At 41.6% G+C, this 21,417-nt stretch overlaps 1 protein-coding gene across 1 annotated transcript in view; it reads right to left on the reverse strand.

Annotated features, from left to right (window-relative positions):
- grid2 (glutamate receptor, ionotropic, delta 2) overlaps positions 1-21,417 on the reverse strand; it is a 478,236-nt gene that overhangs the window by 126,023 nt on the left and 330,796 nt on the right. Inside the window, exons 7-8 of the mRNA XM_041937698.1 lie at positions 19,886-20,047; positions 16,062-16,181 (exon numbers count right to left, since the gene is read on the reverse strand). Coding sequence (XP_041793632.1) covers positions 16,062-16,181; positions 19,886-20,047 — 282 coding nt within the window. The remainder of the gene's footprint in view (positions 1-16,061; positions 16,182-19,885; positions 20,048-21,417) is intronic.

Below are 21,417 nucleotides of genomic sequence, written 5' to 3' on the forward strand. Positions count from 1 at the left end.
GAAACTAGAATATGAAACATGTTTTCAGTTATTTTACCTTTTTTTGTTAAGTACATAACTCCACATGTGTTCATTCATAATTTTGATGCCTTCAGTGAGAATCTACAATATAAATAGTCATGAAAATAAAGAAAACACATTGAATGAGAAGGTGTGTCCAAACTTTTGGCCTGTACTGTATATATATTTGTGCATGCTGTTTTGCACTTGGCATTTGCTCAGAGCTCTTATTCCACCTGTCAGAAAAGAGTATTCCAGTATTCAGCCCTGCTAGTACGGTTCTACTGTTTTAAACACCAAACACATCACTTGCTTGTGAAGATATCTGTAATTTCAGAGCATTTAGTGGCACTGTCCTCCCAGGCTTGTCTGCTTCCAATGCACTCCCTCGCAGCTCTACCTGTTCTCTTTCTCTCGTGACCAATCATGTGTGATGACAGACAGAGATCATACCACCAGGTTAAAAAACAAGGCACAGTCTACAGTTCTGAGGGACTGTAGATGCCCTGTGTTGCTTTCTCTTTGACTGACCTATTTTAATCTAGCATTTTTAACACTGGCCTGACACTCCAGGCCAATCAGCCTGCCAGGCCAGTGGACATTCTCCCAGTTGTCCCAATCGTCAGTCCAGGTCTAACTGCTACATTAAAAGACTGCCATACGTGCAGAACGCCGACAAGCTCGCAATAATATGCCTCTGTTTTCAAAGACCGCAGTTTCCATCCTTCAAACTGCAACCTGATGCTGGCTTTTACAAAAGTGTGCACTTAGGAGAGCTTTTTTGAAGAGCAAGTTTTCAGGAGTGGAAAATACTGACTTGTTGTGAATGGAAGGCTAAATACAGAATAGGGTAAACAGAAAAAAGAAAGCATTACCACAGAAGCATTAGTGTGGATGTGGTCTGAGGCTGGAGGATTAAGACAGAGATAGACAGACAGACTATAGGCATAGCATAGATAGTCACACCTTTAATATATTTTGAGTTTTGGTCCTAAAAGGGCCTACTGCAAAGTCAGGGAAGGCAGAACGAGGAAAAAGCGAGGCACAGAATGAGATGACAAGAACCGAGATGAGAGGAGAGGAAATGAAATGAAATGAGAGAGGGAGGGCTGACAAGAGGTGGAAGAAGAGGAAGGAAAGATAGACGGCGTATCAAACCAATGCAAATCTGTTCCCCCGACTGTAATCACTTTAGTATGTGTAACCACACACACACGCACACACACACACACACACACACACACACACACACAAACAGGAGCGTACAAATCCTTCTTGCCTATGGTTGCTAAGCCACTGGTAGATTACTCCACGATATGATGATTGTTTGGTATCCAGTCCCATGACAGACTCAGATAGCCTATGGTGTGACTGTATGTGTGAGTATGTCAGGGAGGGAGAAACCAGGGGCAGCAAATTAAAATAGCAATAAAAAAAATAAAGACAGATTGATTTCTTTATTTTGTGGAATTTAACACAAATATGTGAACACATACTTTAGAGATCTTTTGAAATAAAGTGAGTAAAACTCTACGGTCGAACCGTACACATTCTTAGGACTCTGGTCTTATTTCAAGGTCAAGGCATTGCAGCGACTGATTGGACCAACAACACATATTGATTGACAGATGCATGCATTCACTATGGTTTAATTCATTGATCCCTTTAAGGGACATAGCGACTGCATGCTATCCAAGGTTACACTGGGCAGAAGGCAAGGAAAACTACAAGGACTACTACCCTGTTATATATGTTTACACTGACAATTGTGCCTACAGTATAGGCCCTTGTTTAAGGTCATGCTGCAGCTTTAATGAGGAATAGATGCATGCTGTGTACCATATCTTGGACCATAACACTATGGGTGTTTCCCTACTTATATTTTCTTACTAAAGTGGCTCTTTGGGGGTTAACTGCTGCCTGGGGAACTTTTATTATGGTAAGTGCATGTGTGATGAAAAAACTTCATTCTGGAAATGAGGGCTTAGTAATTATGAGGGGAATAATTGGCTGGTGTTCTTAATAGCTTTGGGCCAATATTTACTGATTATTCAGTGGAAGAGTGAAGGGGCCGTGATTGGCCTCTAGAGGCAGGATTACACCTAAGAACTGAGGTCATGCAGCTACACTTTGTTTCTCTAACCCTCTCTTTAGTGCGCTTGAGAGTCTCAAAATACTTCTTCCTGTCAACACTTAAGAGAGCAGTTTTAATTTCTTGCTGACTTCACAGTTTAGGATCACAGACATTATTTGAAAAAATTCTTGTTTTTACAATAGCGTTGATATTTATACACAGGGACAGAAATACTGTGAAGCATTTCCTGGAGTCTGACCATCAAGTCAAGACTTTCCATACAGGAAATGGCGCGAGCTGTCGTGATTGAGTGCCTTTCCTGTTGTGATTCACTGATGAAGTGGTGACTAAAACCTCTTGCTTGCTTGTTTTAGACAGGAGGATTACGTGCCTGGTAGTATAACCGAGTTCAGGACAGGATGTTGGAACCGAGACCGTGTGAGACTGTGATGGGTCCCATCAATTCACACAGCTCCTTCATCAGTTCCATCATTGCAGCAGCTTCTGTTGGTGCCGTCGGGAATACCTGTCAAAAAGCCTGCACGGATTTAGCTTGAAGAAAAGGAGGGAAGTTATGGGAAATTTGCCAATTTCATGGAGAAGTAAGGTAATGTCAGCTAATGCTATTCACTCATACCTAAGTGAACACCTGCCTAGTTCACCGCAGGTTCTCTTTATGCAGCTCAATTTCTCACTGTGCCTTTTTACTTCCTCACACCCTTGCCAATTTGCTGGTCTCTGGCAGATTTATCAATCAGTCAATTTAATATCATGAGGCTGCAATTGTCTGACTTGAGTATCTTATTTTCAATCTCAAGGAATTCTTTCTTAATTTTGCTTTACTTGACCCTTGTAGCCCCACACCCTTATTTGACTCATTGTTCCATTCTCTTTGTACCTTTCTCTGTCTTTCTACCTGCCCACTCGTCTGCCTGTCTATGTCGTTAGTATTCTTCAGTTGCAGGGCAGTGTAAATATTTCTAGCTGGGCGGCTTTGCAGTACTGAGCTTTGGCCTGGCGGTGTCCTTTTCCTGCAGAGAAGCAAGACCATATCCCTGAAAAGCACGATGATTCACCAGACCTCTATTTTACCTTTTTCCTTGCTCGAGCATTAGCATTAACACGTGTTCTGGCCTGCTCCTGTGCCATATTTGTCTCTGTAAACACTCGCCATTCTGTCCTCTACCAAGTTTGCCATTCACCTCACTGAATCTCTTTCTTGTTCTGTTGTTCTGTAATCCTTGACCAATACCTCTGCCCCTAAAATGCTTCTTTCCTCCCTCAAAGTTTCGGCTGAGTTCCCCTTCCCTCCCCTCTCTGCAGGCTGGTTGTCTGCCCCTATTCACAAAGCTGTGGTGTGTTTAACACGAGGACACAACCTTGGTGTCAGACGCCGCTGCTCTCTCACTCTCATTCCTTCTCCCACTGATCCCTCCCTCATTCTCTGCTGCCACCTTAGTAGTGCTGTGTTTACAACAGGGTCACAGGCAATTAGGCCTCCTCCTTATCTCTCCTTCACATCCCTGCTCCTGCCAATATATTCATCCATCAATCCATCAGTCCATCCCTTCAGCCCACCTCATTTCCCTATTCCTCTTTTTTCCACTCTGTCCATCCATCACTTCCCATCCTCCCTCATCCATCCATACATCTCCCTGACATGACTTAAATAAAAACATTAGCTTGAGGGCTGAAACATGACTGCTCCTTCATTTTTTTCTCCTCCCTCCCTGCATCCCTCCTCCTGTCCTCCCACCATTTCACACTGCAGTCAGACCAGCGCCCCACCAATTTCTTTTTATCTGCCTGAATCGCTCTTCTTCCAGAAATGCTTACTTTTCTCTCGACCTAACCCAAAGTAATGTTGTATTAATAGCATGACATCCCAGATGGAGAGCTTGGGTGGATTTCTTCTCCCTGCCTGAATGTCAACAGTGTTTGTACACAGTGGTCTGATGGCCAAAGGTCATAAACAGAATTCTACACGAATTTAGAGATGTATGTATGCTGTTTTCTGTCTACACGACTCAAAGATTCTTTTAATACTTCATGGTTTTAAGAAAGGGGCTGTTAAAATGCAGACAGGGACATCCCATACTTCACCGCAGGAGAGTGGAGGAGCAAATCAACGGGGTCAGGGTGGGTGAAGGTGGCTGGCGTCAGAGATTTATAATGCTGACTTCTTGAGCACTCTTCTGTATGCTCCTCTTTTCAGGCACCGGGTTTACACAGACAGCTGTGCCTACAATATCCCAGAAATAGGTAGAAAACAAAGACGCACCGCCATTCTTTCATCCTTCCTTTCTTTCATTCTTGCCTTCTTTCTTTCCACGAGACCCTGGAAGCACATTGACTCCCGGATTGTTTGAATGGTGGCACACAGCAGAAACTTATAATATGCGTGCACCTATACAGTAGCAGCGTTTTCTTAAAAATCAGCGTGTTTAGGCTCGGCTCGCTTATGTCACCGCACAGAATCTGTCTTGGCTGAGACATGAGACGGGATTGACGGCGGAGCATCTGGGGAATAAAACTTCTTCTGGCTTGTCTTAACAAACAGAGAAGCAGACGAGTGGCTGCCGGGCTAGTGTTTAATGTTACCCATACTGTTTACACAACGGGTGTTTTTGTTTGGCACCACAATGAATTTCCCAATGGGGTTTGTGTGACAGCAGGTAATAGTTAAAACTGCTGTGTCCCACTCCTCTGTGTTTTCATATTTGTCTGCTTCCCTTACTTGCTTCCCTTATTTCTCTCTAGCTCGCTTCCCATTTCTCTCCATCTCTCTCTAGGCTTTTTGATATCTCTCTTCTCTTTCACATATACACAGACACATACACAGCAAAAAAATTTGCACGCGCTGCCACACTTAGCTGATCCAAGGACACCGGAGGCAGTTTGTCAGCTTCAATTAGTGTCCGGTGTCCACTGCACTGTGGTCATCCAGAATATAACTTGCTGGTCAGTGCATGTGTGTTCACTCATGATTGACACGACCTTCCAGCTAAAACAAATCGGTGACATCAATCATGCCGCAAAAGAAGCCGGCAAATACTCAAGTATGCATGAGTTCACAGAGGTAAAAGCTGTTATCGCGAAAGGTTGTAAGAATAGCTATTTAGTACTCCTGCCCCAGCAGCACTTCAGAGAAGGGCAGGATAAAAGATAAGACTGAGAAACTGAAGCCTTAAAGGAGTACGCCAGCATTTTGGGAAATATGCTTGTTTGCTGTCTGACTGGGAGTTAAATGAGAAGATCAATATCAATTTAATCTCTGTGACTTCAGAGGCAAGATTGGTCCATGACAAAGCAGGGGGAAATGTAGTCAAAACAAAAACAATATATCTCGCCGCCATGTCCAGGAGTCACCTGGGTTTTGCTCCGAGTGTTTACAGCATGAAAAGTCAGCAGCTTCAGTATGAGACTAATGAGACGGTGCCTGCTTTCAGTGGGACTAGCTGTTGTTTGCCCCAATAGGTGAGCTAACTGTTTGTCTGCATGTATTCATGCAGAATTTTTTGAAACCTTTGATTGAGCTATACAAGCTGCTCGTCTGTAGCATTGTTTGTGCTTACCTCGGCTGCACATGTCTTGAACATGTTGTTTTTGTACTAAAAACAGAGAGGTGAAATGAATATCTATGCATTCATCTGACTCCACAAAGAAAAACACAATTATGTATGACAGGCTTACTCACTGTACATCAAACCTTTGCTGTTGCATTATCTCGTTACTGAAAATGGCTTTGCTAGTTTTTACTCACTTGATGCAGAGGTCGTTAGATGGCAGGGGTTCCACGTAAAATTAATGAAGGCTTTCTATAGCAAGCAGGAAACACTGCAGCTAAGTGTTGCAGTGAACGTAGAACTACATGTTCATGGCTGCAACATTGTGGACTGGTTGTATTTAATTGAAGGTTAATCAAAAGACCAATGACGGTAGGGAGCAATGAGTTCTTAAATTGACTGGTCCTGCATCCTGGCAGATTATATCTGTGACCAGATGGAAACAACCTGAAATCACTGTACAAACGCAAGGGTTGACAGGGCCTTTGTGGCTCTGACTTTGCACACCTGGGAGAGGTCATTCAGATTTGTGCCTGCAATTTTCCTGCACATTCTAACAGTCCCATCTAACTGTTCCTCTTTTTCAAGGTAAGTGACCCAAACTAACAAACAAATTAAACAAAGAATAGAGATTTAAAAAAAAATCAAGACTACAGCACTCTCAGAAAGGTGGTTTCCACATTAAAATTTCTTAGAAATAAAGTACAACAAGCACGAATGGGCCTTTGTACAAACAACGTCAGTATTTGGCTCAAAGGTTAACTTGTCATCAATTACTTTCCCCAAACACTTGAACCAATGACCATCTTCGACAGCCTGGCCATAAAAAACAGCTTCTTCAGAACGTCAGGTATCATTTCCTTTGTTTTAGACACATTTATGTCCAAGTGATTGCACCAGTCACAACATTCATCTACCATTGGACTACGGTCAGTTTCATCGTTGCTGAGCAGGGACACAATATCATCCATGAACTTGATGAGATTAATTCCCTCACGATGAAACTAGCGCTCTTTTGTATATGACACAAATAAAAGGGGTGGCTATTGAGTTTCACTTTTTTGAAACCTGTCAGTTACAAAGTCAACAAACAACAAATTAATCCAGGGTGGATGCTGTGGATGCTGGTCCACTAAAATGTGCGGTTGGATACAGTTAAATGCTAAACAGAAGTCATTAAAAAGCAAGAGTGCACAATCCAGGTGATCCAGGACCTTATTAAGTGGGATGCCTGTGGCATCCTCACACCCCCGTGTGCCTTGTAAGAAAACTGGAGTGGATCCAGTTTTGTCTGAGTTGTACCCAAAAGCTCCTCTTCTATAATCCCCTCAAGAGTTTTCATGACAACAGAGCTAAGTGCCACAGACCTAGAGTCAGTGATTCTGTAATACTGGACAAAGGTACAATCACTGAATCCTTCCAGAGACAGAGAACCATATGGATTCTAAGCAACTTCTTGAAGATGAAGGAAAATATATCAGACAATGGTTCTGCACAGTTCTTATCTGGACAGGGACTTATTCTCTCCTTCAAAGCCTTTTTTTTCTGTGATGGCGATTGTTCCAATGATGTTGAGACTTCATACATGCTTGGGATCATGTCAACCTTGATTGAAATGTTCTCAGCAGGTCAACATTGAACTGTGTGGCTCTTTGTTTGTTTGCCTCACCTCAACACCACCTAGACTCACCTTAAACATAAATAATCAAAGGAATGTCTCAGAACATAGCTAACATAGAGATCAATCAATACCAATGATAAAAAGAAATGAGAGTAAACTGGTTTTCATTCAATTTGTTTTTCCTAGGATAAATTTCAAACCATATGATGGTATTAGGCTACGCATTGCATAAAAAGCAAGGATAATCCAGTATGAGAGGCAGATATAATGGAAAAAAAGACAAAAATGGAGAAGATAAATGGAGGAAAAGGACAAAGAGACTCTCTGACTCTGAAAGAGATTCTCTGTGTATGTATGGAGGGGGAGACACACACACACACACACACACACACACACACACACACACACACACACACACACTCCTATCAGGTGAGACGACCGGGAGGGAAAGAATTGGAGGGGAAAAATCTGTGAAGCAGGACAAATCAATGACGTCGTCTCTTCCCTCCCTCTCTGCTCCTCTGTTCCTCCCTACTGTTTCTTTTCCCTTTCCCCATCTCCCTCTCACCCATGCATCTTTTACAGCATCTCCTCTTCTCCCACTTCCTGCTCCCTCCATTCTTTCCACAATCTCCCACCTGCCCTGGAGGTGAGGGAGACATGTTGAATAAAGATACATGCAAATCTACCTAATAGGACGGAAAATTGAAGGGAAATAGGGATCTTTCCCCTTGGAGATATTTTTTCTTTGTCGCTATCTTTTCGCCCATTCCCTCTTTGAGTGTTTTTACCCACATTTGCTGTCTCTTTTCCTCAGATTTATTTATTTAACTTTAGTTCCAGTCAAACTTACTATCTGTGTCTCATTTTTCTGACTCACATAATGCCCATCTCTCTTTCTGCCTTTGTTCTATGTGACTCATCGGTACCTCCTCTCTTACCTCCCTCTCTTTTCACATCATCCTCTCTATCTCGCCCTGCAGGACTTAGTTACATAATTGTAATAATCAGTTCCAGTGGTGATGCCCCTCATCTAACCTCCCTAAAATAACGCTGGCTTACTTGCCCTTTAGAGCTGCCTCCTCACTATTCTCCTCCATGATTAGAGCATGCGTGAGAGGCCACTGTACACAAGCTACATGCTGTGCGTAGAAAATCTCAATTTATTAAACACCTTATTATGCCCATTTCCTTGTTAGCAACCATGGCATATTAGATATTATCAGAAATCTTGATCTGGCCTTCAAGTCTTATTTACTACAGTTTCACTAATCTACAGTTTAAGAAGTTTACACAGACTGTTTATAGACTTTTTCATTAAACTATAGCAGACAAATGCAGCTACTTGTGTATACTTACAGTCACTGCTTCAGATGCACTGATGCACACATTTGCGTTTAATTTTGGATCATATCAGAACTCATTTTTAGCTATTCTAGCTGTATGGCTCGCAGGATGATGACGTTGGTCGGTCCGTCAGTCCATCGTCAGACTGAAAAAGCAATTGGATGGATTGCCAAGAAATTTTGCCCAGACTTTCATAGTGCTGACAGAATGAATCCCATGAACTTTGACTTTTCATCCGGTGCCAGCAGCAGGTCAAAGTTTTCCCTTACCCAGTGAAACATTTCAACATCTACCTGAATGATTGGCATGACAATTTGTACAGACATTCAGAGGATATACCCTAGTGACTCTGATGAGGTCCACGTTTGTGGATTTAGCTGAATGTCTTGACAGCTACTGAATGAAGAAATGGAATCAGGTCTAAATTTAAATTTGTCCAATACTTTCGTTTATCAGCAAATGCCTGAAAAACCTCAGCAGCACTTTCTGTTTTGTGCTTATCAGTTAATGTTTACATGCTAACATTCAAAACTAAGATGGAGAACACGCAGTGTTATTGCATGTTAACATTGTCACTGTTGGCATGTTAGCATCAAGCACTGCTGTGCCTACAGACTCTGCAGTGGCTGCAGACTCCAGGTATGGTAGGTAGCATTAGTTTGGCCTCCCAACCCAGTAAAAGTCACTGCAAATATTTCAGACATGTTGGATTTCACCAGCTGATGTCTGGATGTACTCCTGAACAATGAGTAGAAGGCAGCATCTGAACAGAGACCAGCTACAGGATATTAGTTCGTAAGGCAACAACAGGTGAGTGTTTGAGAAGGAACAAAAAACAGGGAGAAGCTGCTATCCACATGTCTCAGGGTTCTGCGTTGTGTCAGCAAAGGAGCTGGTGCTTCCTCCAACATGCCGAAACAACAAACATACAGTACATGCCATTCATTAAACATATCTGAGCCTGTTCCTACATGGAGACTGTTCTCATAGACTACAATGTCAATTCAATAGAGCTGAAACATGTTAATTAAACGATTTATCTCCTTCTGGGACAGGTGCTCACAAAAAGTCATGACTATTCTTGACACGAGGAGTTAAAAATACAGAGAAGCCTGTCTCAGATTTTGTTTCCAATCCCAATCTATATCGATCTATCAATCAATTAAACTGTCGCACGTAATCATATAAGGTGCAATCACATGAAACGTAATCCTTAAATTTGTGTATTGATTCTCCTAGTCTTATTCTTGCAGCACTTGGTGTAAATATCCTTTCGGCAGGGTAGAGCACCACCTATTGTATGCTCAGCCAAATGAACCACCCTCGCCATACCAGCCAGTGCTACTTCCTGTCAGGACATTCTCGATGGTGCAGTAGAGTAGAAAGTGCCTGAGGTGAAACAGTGAGTCAGTATACAGTGCACAGGTCAGGCTGTCCATGATGTGGCTACCAAGGTTCAGGAAGCTGTCCACCCTCTCCAGCGAGGACCCACTCATATTAAGGGAGGGCGTGGTTCCCTCCCTGCTTATTCTCAACCACTATCAGTCCACTGTCAATTCCTTAGTCTTGCTGACGTTCAGGACCAGGTTGGCATCCTAACACCAGCACTCCAGGTCCTTTACTGCCTTCTGTTAGGTGTTTTCGTTGTTATCTGTGATCAGGCCCACCACAGACACAAACTTGCAAGGCCATTGATAAGTTAATTCACCAGTCTGTGGAGAAAATCTAATCTCTGTGCCATTTCATGAAAAAGGAATTGAACAGTTTTGTGTGTAACTACGGCTTAGCCTTATGAAGGAAACTCTGTCAACAATAATGAACTCTGTTTGGACCTCAGTTGAAACGGGTGATGTCTGATAGCAAATCCTCTCTCCATGCATGCGTATGTGCTCAGTGGAGAGAGGAAACCCAGTCTTAGGTACTGACGGTCATGCAGGCTGACATTAATTGCCACACAAAGCCAAAAGGGTTAGCTTAGCATTTCCAAACATGCCAGAAGATTTATGAAAGTTTCTGTGTGTGTGTGTGCGCATGGGCTTTCGCGCATTCCTGAGTGAACCGCAGCTATTATGTGTGTTTGAACTGGTGGGCACATTAAGCCATCACATTAAAAAAAATGTCTTTGAATCGTTCAAAACATGTAATGGAAGAAATGTTTCTCGCATGATGACAGGACTGCGAGGGGGCTTCCAGGGTGCCACGACTCTGAAGTCACTTAGCGTAATTCACCACATTTGTCTGTCAGATGAGACTGGAGATGATAATTGAAGGTGACCTCAATTTAAGAGCACTGCAGTTTGCAAGGCCATTGATTCTTGTAAAGAGGGAGAATGTTTCTGTCCCTCTTCCAAAAGATGGAGAATATGTGCCGATGTGAGAGAGAAAAGCGAGCATGAGCATGTGAGAGAGAAAGAGTGTAATGATTGTGACTCTATCATGACCTGGTCTATCTCGTGTGAGGGATCTATAAAGATTAGGTCATCTGTCTCCTTTCTAACTGTCTCTCTGCCTCCTCTGCCAGTTTCATTTTACCTTTCTCTTCTTCACATGTCCTCCTTTCCTTAATCAAGCACTGTATCTGTCTTCCTCCATTCCCTCATCATCCTGCCTTTCTTCACCCCGCCTTGCCACAACCCCTTTTTTTTATTGTGCTGGTTCTAAAGTGGCTCTGATGCCATTTTTCCTTCTCTGAAGTCATTTAAGATGTCGCAGATAGCTAACAAAGCAATTACACATGACAGACTTGTCGCCTCTATATAAGAGAGCAGTGGAGCCTGGCATGCCTGTAGATGTATAGTGACAGAGAGATATAGGCTCCCATGTATTGCCGCTGAAGGTAATGGAGCAGAAAGTCAATTCTACCACAGTGTAGCAGTAATAATTAAGACAATCTCAGGTGTCAGCTATTATCATTATCACTAGACAACTGTATGCATATGTGTGAAGTATGATCAGGGTTAATGTCATAAAAACGGGATTGAGGATTGAAAAAGGTGGAAGCAGATTCGGGAGAGGGGAAAGATTCATAAAATGGCAGGAAGGATGGGGGGGCAAAGTGGGAGGGGAGTTTGTGCAAAAGAGAGAGGTCTGCAGAACTTAATTAAGGTTAGAGGAAAACAAAACCAAAAAAAGCTGGATTGTGTGTCTGTCATTAGTGAGACTCTCAGCAGGGATAAAAAAGAAGACTGAAAGAGGAGACAGAACAGTGAGGGAGGACTGAAAAGAAAGCTCAGGTTAAGTGGTAGCCTCAACAGAATGTAGAGTTAATACCATAATTAGGGGAGTATGCGTACACGGTTAATGGAGTGATCAGGCAGACACGCACTCACTTTACACCTCAGTATCCCAGTGGTTTTAATGCACAGTAGTGGTGCCTTTCAGGCTTTTTTTTTTCATAATTCAGAAATCTATGTAGACACTGAATGGCTCATCTATATAAAATGCATGGGGGATGCAGCCATTATCCATATTTTCATATGACACGACAGTGTTGTGGAAGCAGTCGGGTACAAGAGAAATACATTTGTCTTCATATGGTATGAAAGTTCATGCAAATGCTGTCGGAGCTATAGTGGGCAGAGAGAGAGAGAGAGAGAGAGAGAGAGAGAGAGAGAGAGAGAGAGAGAGAGACAGAGACAGAGATGATCTAAAATTTATGCAGAAAAATAACCAAGGTTGATTTAATCTCTAGTTCAAGAGTTAAGACATGTTTCTTCTTGGGAAGGTCATTATCAGCTGGCCACAACTGCTAAAAGACACAAAATTACCACAGACTAAAGGCTAAATAATGGAAGTAACAGAACAAAGATTGCCCCAAGGAAGGTTTGCAAATTGTGAGTATCAAATATTTATCAGATAAGCCTTCTATCATGTAACCCGTGGGGAATGTTGAATACTGTACATGCTCATGTTCAAATCTAGCACTGAACATTACATTTAAACTAAAGTATATTTCCAAGAGAATTTCAACAATTAAATGTATGAGGAAGCTAATACAGCAGCCGCTTCTCTGTGTGTGATTGAGACGTAACTACTCCTTGATCCATCAGGAACTTTTAGTGCAATCAGTAGGAATTAATTGAGAAATGTATTTGGCTCTTTCTGATATTCCCTGACCTGTGGCTACTATTTCGAAAACCCTCTGCATTGCGAGATGAAATACATCACCATCGCTTCAAACCATGTTATTAAAGTAAAGTGACTGCAGCTGCCGATCGCTTCATGTTGTTCATCGTGATTGCAAGCAGATTCATGAAGTAATACACTCACCAGCCACTTTATTAGGTACACCTTGCTGGTACCAGGTTGGACCCCCTTTTGCCTTCAGAACTGCCTTAATCCTTCGTAGCATAGATTCAACAAGGTACTGGAAACATTCCTCAGAGAGTTTGATCCATATTGACATGATAGCATCACGCGGTTGCTGCAGATCTGTCGGCTGCACATCCATGATGTGAAATCTCCCATTCCACCTAATCCCAACTTCGAGCTTTATGATATGGTGCGTTATCCTGCTGGAAGTAGCCATCAGAAGATGCATACACTGTGCTCATTAAGGGATGGACATGGTCAGCAACAATACTCAGGTAGGCTGTGGCATTGAAACGATGCTCAATTGGTACTAAGGGGCCCAAAGTGTGCCAAGAAAATATCCCCCAAACCATTACACCACCACCACCAGCCTGAACTGTTGATACAAGGCAGGATGGATTCATGCTTTCATGTTGTTGACGCCAAATTCTGACCCTACCATCCGAATGTCGCAGCAGAAATCGAGACTCATCAGACCAGGCAACGTTTTTTCCAATCTTCTATTGTCCAATTTTGGTGAGCCTGTCCGAATTGTAGCCTCAGTTTCCTGTTCTTAGCTGACAGGAGTGGCACGCGGTGTGGTCTTCTGCTGTTGTAGCCCATTTGCCTCAAGGTTCGACATGTTCAGAGATGCTCTTCTGCATACCTCGGTTGTAACGAGTGGTTATTTGAGTTACTGTTGCCTTTCTATCAGCTAGAACCAGTCTGGCCATTCTCCTGTGACCTCTGCCTTGTGGGCATTTTCGCCTACAGAATTTTCTCATTTTCTCTTTTTCGGACCATTCTCTGTAAACCCTAAAGATGGTTGTGCATGAAAATCCCAGTAGATCAGCAGTTTCTGAAATAATCAGACCAGCCCGTCTGGCACCAACAACCACGCCACGTTCAAAGTCACTTAAATTACCTTTCTTCACATTCTGATGCTTGGTTTGAACTGCAGCAGATCGTCTTCACCATGTCTACATGCCTAAATGCATTGAGTTGCTGCCATGTGATTGGCTGATTAGAAATTTGTGTTAATGAGCAGTTGGACAGGTGTACCTTATAAAGTGGCCGGCGAGTGTAGTTCACCTTATTACTGTTTTTCCAATAAACCAAGCCTCAGCAGTTTATAATGTAGTTAGTATGTTGCCAGATGTGTACAAATAACACTGAAAAAGACTGTTTACTTATGGCTCAAGCCACTTTTGTCATCACATGAAATGAAAGCAAAGGTATTACTGTCCTGGTTACCTCCAAGTGACTGCAGGGCGGAAACACTGCAGCCATACTGGACCACGATATTTGGATACATTATAATAAAAAGCCATCTCCACTGCACAGCGGTGATTCCTGTGATTAACCTGAACATTAAGTAGCGTCACTCAAACATTCATTACATAAGGCAAGACAGTTAACCTGGGGTGAGAGCTACAGGGTTACTTTTCATAATCATCAATTTACACTGAGGTCTTTTCATGCTAAGACTAAAGAAGAGAATAGAATAAATGATTCTGTATACGCAGCAGTTCTTGTCCATCACAACAGAAGGGGTCTGAACTGATATTTTAAAGGCAATTTCTTGAGCTTGACAGTTGCTCGTGCGAACATGGTAACACAGGTATCGGAATGCTTGAACAGCATGAGACGGCTATTTTCTTCTGCTGCCCCAGGACTTTAATTTCCTTTTAGCTTTTCCTTTGCATACATTAATACACAAACTGGGTTAACTAACCTTTTTTTTGCCTGCCTGACATACAGTATATCTGCACTCCTTTCATTGCAGGTCAGATGCCCTATATTAACACCATTTTTCAGGGCTCCACATTATTAGGACAGACACGATTCAGCTACAACAGTAAGCTAATATGCAGGCACTGTGAGAGGAATATTAGCCTCTCTTTAGTCATTTGATTCCATATATGAATTTAATTGAATCCCAATGACAGACCAACAAATGTTTGGAGTATTAAGGGAGACTGTGGCAGGAGTACTGTATAACAACTGCCTTAATTCCCTCAGAAGTAATTATGCTCTCTGATTAGGGAATTGTGCCAAAATGTAATTATGCTGTGCTTTAAAGATTCATTTTGTCTGTGATGGCATGCTGCGTTATGTTGGTGTCTCACCACATTATCCATAATCACAGCTCACTATCTCAACTGTATTTGTAAAGAGATCCCTGTGGTATGGGGTACAGACACTCTGTGTGTGTGTGTGTATGTATGTGTGTGTGTGTGTTTGTGTGTGTGTTTGTTTTTGTGATGTCTGTCTGTCTAATAGAATTTTATGAAGGATTATATATCGCTAGTCTGAGTGTATTTTAAGCCATATCGACTGTTTTCATACCTACAAGAGGAATAATTCAGGTAGTAGTGTGTCTCTACGATCCTCTCCCTCTTCCCCAACTACATGCTGGTACTTGTTACGCTGATCATGAAGATGATTGTACTCTATGGAGTACACAGGGTACCAGTATTTAGTATGCATACTATATAGTTTATAGAATGTTACAGATCTGAGAGAAAATTAACAGTAGGGTCGGGCCTTAGAGAAAAAGGCGCATATGCATACAAACACATATACAATCAATAAGCAAATAGTATCATGAATATGTGTGTGCGAGCCTGTGAGGGGATGTCTTTCATAAGGCCTTAAAATTATAATGCATGTGAAATAGCACTTGAAAATGCTTGTAATTAATCCAATTAACACCACGCTTTATTGAAGGTGAGGAGAGTTACTGGGCTCATGCTGCGTCTGACTGGTGCACAGAAAAACATACCAAAAAAAACACTAGGAAAAAAAAGTGCCCAGATACAGTAAAAATTACAGGAGAGGACTGTGAAACAAAAGAGACAAAAATGCAAAGACGCTTTAACTCCTTCTTTGCATTTGTTCTGCTACATACATAGAAGGTTTAGAGAAGAAAATCCAGAAGTAAATACAGAGAGGTAGCAGGGCTTTACTCTGCTACAGAGGGGTGACATCCACAAGGAAAGAATTACCTGAATAAATATGAGATGAAAATAATGTAGAGAGCAGGTGCAGTGAAATTCCCTGGTAAACCCAGGAATTATGTAAATCTACGCGTTAGAGCAGAAATTATTCCCCCTTCACCCACAGCAGTACAGTGCACAGGGGCTCTGTTATAACTACTTACCCTGCTGACTCCTCGTCCCCTGTCTTCTCCATAATTTGTTCCCAGGATTTCAAAGAAGATGTTGGGGTTAGTGCCATTGTCAGTGAACTCCAGGAAACTGGTGAGGCCGCTCACTCCGAACTGCAAGCAGAAGATGGAATATTCTTATATGACTGTTCATTTTACTATTATTGTTGTTTGGTGAAATTGATCACTGAATTGTAGTGATCATTGTTGGAATAATCCTAATCACTATAAACATGTCAGTTCTCATCAGTGGTGCAATATTCTTTTGGCTATAATGGGCCTCATCATTAATTATCCCTGTAAAATCTGACAATAAATTATGTTTTTATCCTTGCTGGAGACCAGAAGTGCTAATGATCACAGTGAAGCTGAGACATGAATCATATGTCTCTCCTTTATGAAATGATTATATCTCATCAGTAAGTACTGGCACCGAATAGGAGAATGTTTTTATTAAATATGTGTTGTGTAGTATGTCTGCACATGTGTGCATACTTTGTCTGTGTCCTCGGCAGGAAACATTTGGGGAAATATGTTTTGCCCTTGGTGGAAAATCCCACTTTAGATTTGTTGCAGTGTTGTGATTTAAGTACAAGGCTGATGAAGGAATCGTGTGTTTGGAGCCAGTGGATATGTTTTGCACTCGGGGTGTACAATGTCCTGTACAGAGAGGTAGATTTACTCACAAGCGTACACACAGACACACACACACGGTGTCAGTCCCCAACCTTTGCCCTGCCTCCCGGTAGTGTGACCTGTCAGTGAAAGTGACACTGTGCCTGCTTGGGGGAAGGCGAGGTGTTATACTCCTTAATATGATTCATGCTCTGTGTGTATGTGTTTGCACCTGTGTATATGACACACTGATTGTGCAATTTATGCGGGGCAATCTGGGCTACAGTGCACACATGTAGACATAAATAGACACGTGCATAGAACATGCACACCTTCAAATCATTTTTATTGTACTGCAGTTATCATCACAACTCAGAAATTACTCAAGGCACAAGGCATGATAAATAATGTTAAGTAAGTTAAGATGAATCTTTTCCATGTTTTTTTTTCATTATTATATATTATAATTGTACAATTTAATTGCATTTTAATTTTAATAGTTAAGTTTAATGGAAACAGCAACTTAGCAAGAAGCTACAGGAGCAAACAAACTGCGTGGTATCCAGTTATATATCCAGACATATTTGTGTGGGCACATCTCTGTGCTACCTTATGTTTGTGTGTTTACATGTCTCATAAGGGGGAAAAAAAACGGTTGCATAAGTATCTCATTTATGTGTGCATCTATATGATATAGTTAATAAATGTTGTTTATGTGCCATTTGGTATATATTATAACCATTCAAAATAATTTTGTTCCCTGGTGTCAACCAAACACACACACACAAACACAACCATACTGTCTCCCTCAATAAAATACATTTTTATTTGCTTCCTTGTAAGCTGGGCAGGGGTGAAACCAGCTCGGATACTGTTCATTGCCTTTCATAATTACTCAGTTAATTGATGTTGGCAGCTCAGTATTGGCACAATGCATTCACAACAATTATCTTTCCTTTAATTGCACCTGATTTAAAGATGCCACTGGGCCCCTTGAGACTGAGAGAAAAACAGAGAAATGAATAAGAAACAAGACTTGAAAGATGTTTTTTTATGTGTGTAAGCTTCTTAAAAATAAGATAAAAGCGAACAGCTCTGCTTTTTGTAATAACAGCAATAATTAATCTGGAAGAGTTAAGCTTGGACTTTGAAATGGTCTCATGGGCCCTGGCTGGACATCTTGGGTTGCATTGCAGTACTTACTGTGCCTTAAAAGAGATTAATAAAATTGTTAAATGAATCTGATTTACTGAACTGCTGGAGTCACTTTGACTAAAAGGTGGATATAAAGCAGCCAGTGACAGTGTAATGACATGCAGTCAGCTAACATCTTAAACACAGCGCGCACAGTAACAGCAGTTTCACCTGCTGTATTTTATTCTCTCCTCTGAATTTGTCAATGAACACTGAACAACAACATCAATAGAGCGCCTCGTCAACAGCTGCAAATTAGTATTTATCATTAACATAATGGCCCCACATACCAAAACGCTGATTAAACACACAGACACGCGCAGTAAGTAAAGCACACTGCTGATACACTGTAAAATGGAAGAGATGCCAGACTGTTGAACTCAACTCTATTAGTGCTTTGGGCTCTTTAACACAGTTCTGTTGAGACAGCCATCAGGGTTGGTTTAACAGCCGGGGCTGGCTGATGAAAGTGTTGCCAAACCCCAGCCTGATCTCAAGGTGAAATGCAGAGATAGATATGAAAGCCATTGCGCTGCATTTATTATTGTCTGACACTAATCCTAAATTAGCATTTCACTTGGCTTCATCATTCAGTCAAACTGCCATCCCTGGAGTAGTTTTTTTATTGATATCAAAACAGAGGGCATTGATCCAATTGGATTTAACAGTGATGAAAGTGTTGCCAAACTCCAGCCTAAAACTCAAGGTGAAATGCAGAGATTCATAAAATCACAGCTGCAGGATGAAATCCCCTATCTCCCAAAAGTCAAGTGTTCAGGAACTGAGCAAAACTTGCTGATTGATGCATGTGGATTTTTTTTTAAGGTATGCAGTCCTTTGAATTCGTGAGCACTTGGGTCATGAAGTCTACCGAAGTAATGAACAAAAATTGGATTTCCATGTTAGACGAACAATACAAAAATGGTAGACTTATTTAAAGCCTCCTCCATGTCATTCTGCATCCCTGGAGGGGATTTTAGTTAAGATGGCATTGTATAAATGAACTTGTGTGTGACTGCATCTTGGTGTTTCAACCAGAGTGTCTCAGCTGAGGAACAATAGTGCCTGTTCTCCAAAATTTCATGTAATGAGCACAATGTCTTGAAATGCAAATACATGCTCCCTAAATGAAAAGAACAAGAAATGTGTTTTCCCATCCCAAAAGATACACATCTAAAAATAGGAAGAAGTCTGAAATTGTACTTGCATGTCGTAATTGGGATGGGCATATGCTTTATTCCAACTGTAGTAATCAAGACTCAGCTCCTAACTCACACGAAGGCGTTTTCTGCTGCGAGTAAAGACTTCATTTTTGGCAGGTATATTGAGAATACTTTTTAGAATAACTACTCTTCTTTTTTTTTTCTTTTCTTTCTGAGACAAGGTATTTATAAGCTATTTTCAAACTGGCACGCACACACCTAGTACAAGCATCACACAGCGGCACAGCACTGCAGGAGGCTGATGAAACAGATGGACAGTCCACAAACTGAGATTAGAGGCAGGTGACTTTGGGTCGCAGAGATATCAACATTTCAAATAGAAATCAGGAAATAGGGAGCGTTTAAGCATCAGCTGAATTTTGTAAATCAGATTGCATCAATTGCCTATACTGTTTCTTTTATTTTATTAAAGACTCATGGTTGCATACTTCTGTACGTGACAGTAAGTGTTGGCTAGTTCAGCAATGCCCTGGTTGCCCCTGGATCACATTTGTTTAAAACCATAGGAAATGTTTAGGAACATAATAAATAAGCCATGGAGATGACTTGTACTGTTGGCCAAGATTTCTGTAATATTATTTTAAGGTTTTATCTGAGCCTACTTTTATAAATATGGAGGTGTTATTCAGTTCTCACCTTTCGCACATGTTCACTCCATGCCTGTGAATCTCATCCTTATGGAGATGATCAGGATTTTATAACTTACTGTTATACTCACTGTTGTTAGAATACCTTCCTGTAAGACTTGAGGGGAAAGTGTATGTGTTTTCTTCTGCATTCTCATACCTTTTTGACAGTATCCAGCATGCTCTTGCCTCCCTGCCATGGTTTGGAGTTCTTCCTGATGCAGCTCAGACTGGCCATGCTGTGCCACTTCCTATCCTCCAACTTTCTGTGGAAGGTATTGGCCAGCAGCAACACGGTATCATAAATGTAGCGGTTGGTGATCTACAGAGAAAGAAAAGACAGAAAGGCACAGAAAGAAAATGAGACAATGACGCAGATATTTTAATTTTTGCTGAAGATGCTCTGTTTGGGACATTGCTGTGATACAATTTATGACAAGAAACTGACACGATCATTAGTCCAAAGGGCCAGTGTGCTTCAGTTTGAGAGCCTACTTTTTATTTTTCCTTTGGTTATTGAGCTGGAAATGATGAACCATGAAAGAGCTGCAAATCTTAGAAGTAAGTGGGAGAAATAGGCCAACGAAATGAAATGAAAATGAGAAGTTAAATGCTTCACTTGCATTCATATCCATCTGCATTTCGATAAAAAGGGGAAAAAAAGCAGCCTTGCTTTGCAACTTTCTCTCTATCTGCCCAGCTCCCTCTGAACCAACAGTATGCAGTATGTTTCCTGCACCTGTAGGGCATTACATTGGTAATTTCACCACAAACATGGCTGTCTTTTGGCATATTTGCACATGTGCGCTCATACCTACAGACACACTCTCCCACAGCAGAAAAGCTTTCAGGATGACATTAATTAAAATGTATTGATAGGTCCTTGGCACCACAAAATAAGATAGAGAGGGGCGGGGGGAGATAAGGTGAGGAGTTTATTCAGTCTGTGATGGATCGTTGTGTGATTTACCGAGCCTCTTGTCTCCATGTTAATGAGAATATAATAAATAGATTGACTGCATGATGATGCTATGCACACACGCACACGCAAACAGACATGCGGGTGTCACACATACATATACACACTCGGATTAACATGCGCAAGAACACACAAACTTGATAGGAGCAAAAGCTATAAGGCTAATGCCTTTCATACATCAAAAAGAGGTAGGGCCTACACACTCCTTTTTCTTTTTTAGACAGAGATACTGACAGCACAAGCACATCCACACACACGCACGGGCCTACACAGAATTAACTGTATTTAGCATAAGTACAAATAAGTAAAGTTCAAATGACAAAGGTTATTCTGCATCTCTGCCATAAAAACTGATTAATTTAATAACCTTCAGAGATAAATACAAAAAAGAACTACCGTATTTTCCGCACTATAAGGCGCACCTAAAAGCCTTTAATTTTCTCAAAACCCGACAGTGCGCCTTATAATCCGATGCGCCTTTTATATGGATCAATATTGGTTAATTATGGCTATCGTGGTCAGGGGGCGTGGCCGAAGTAACAGCGGTAAAAGTGTAAAGGGCATTCCATTCTCTGCGTGCCGTCATCCTTTTACTGGCGCGTGCAGTCAGCTGTCAACCTGAATAATATTATGACTATTTCACTGAACTAATGCGATTTCTGCTCCTGAACCTCAGCCCACAGGGTCTGCCCCTCAGCGCTGTGCGCCGTCAC

Source organism: Chelmon rostratus, chromosome 5, assembly GCF_017976325.1.
Source record: "Chelmon rostratus isolate fCheRos1 chromosome 5, fCheRos1.pri, whole genome shotgun sequence".
Classification (NCBI taxonomy): domain Eukaryota; kingdom Metazoa; phylum Chordata; class Actinopteri; order Chaetodontiformes; family Chaetodontidae; genus Chelmon; species Chelmon rostratus.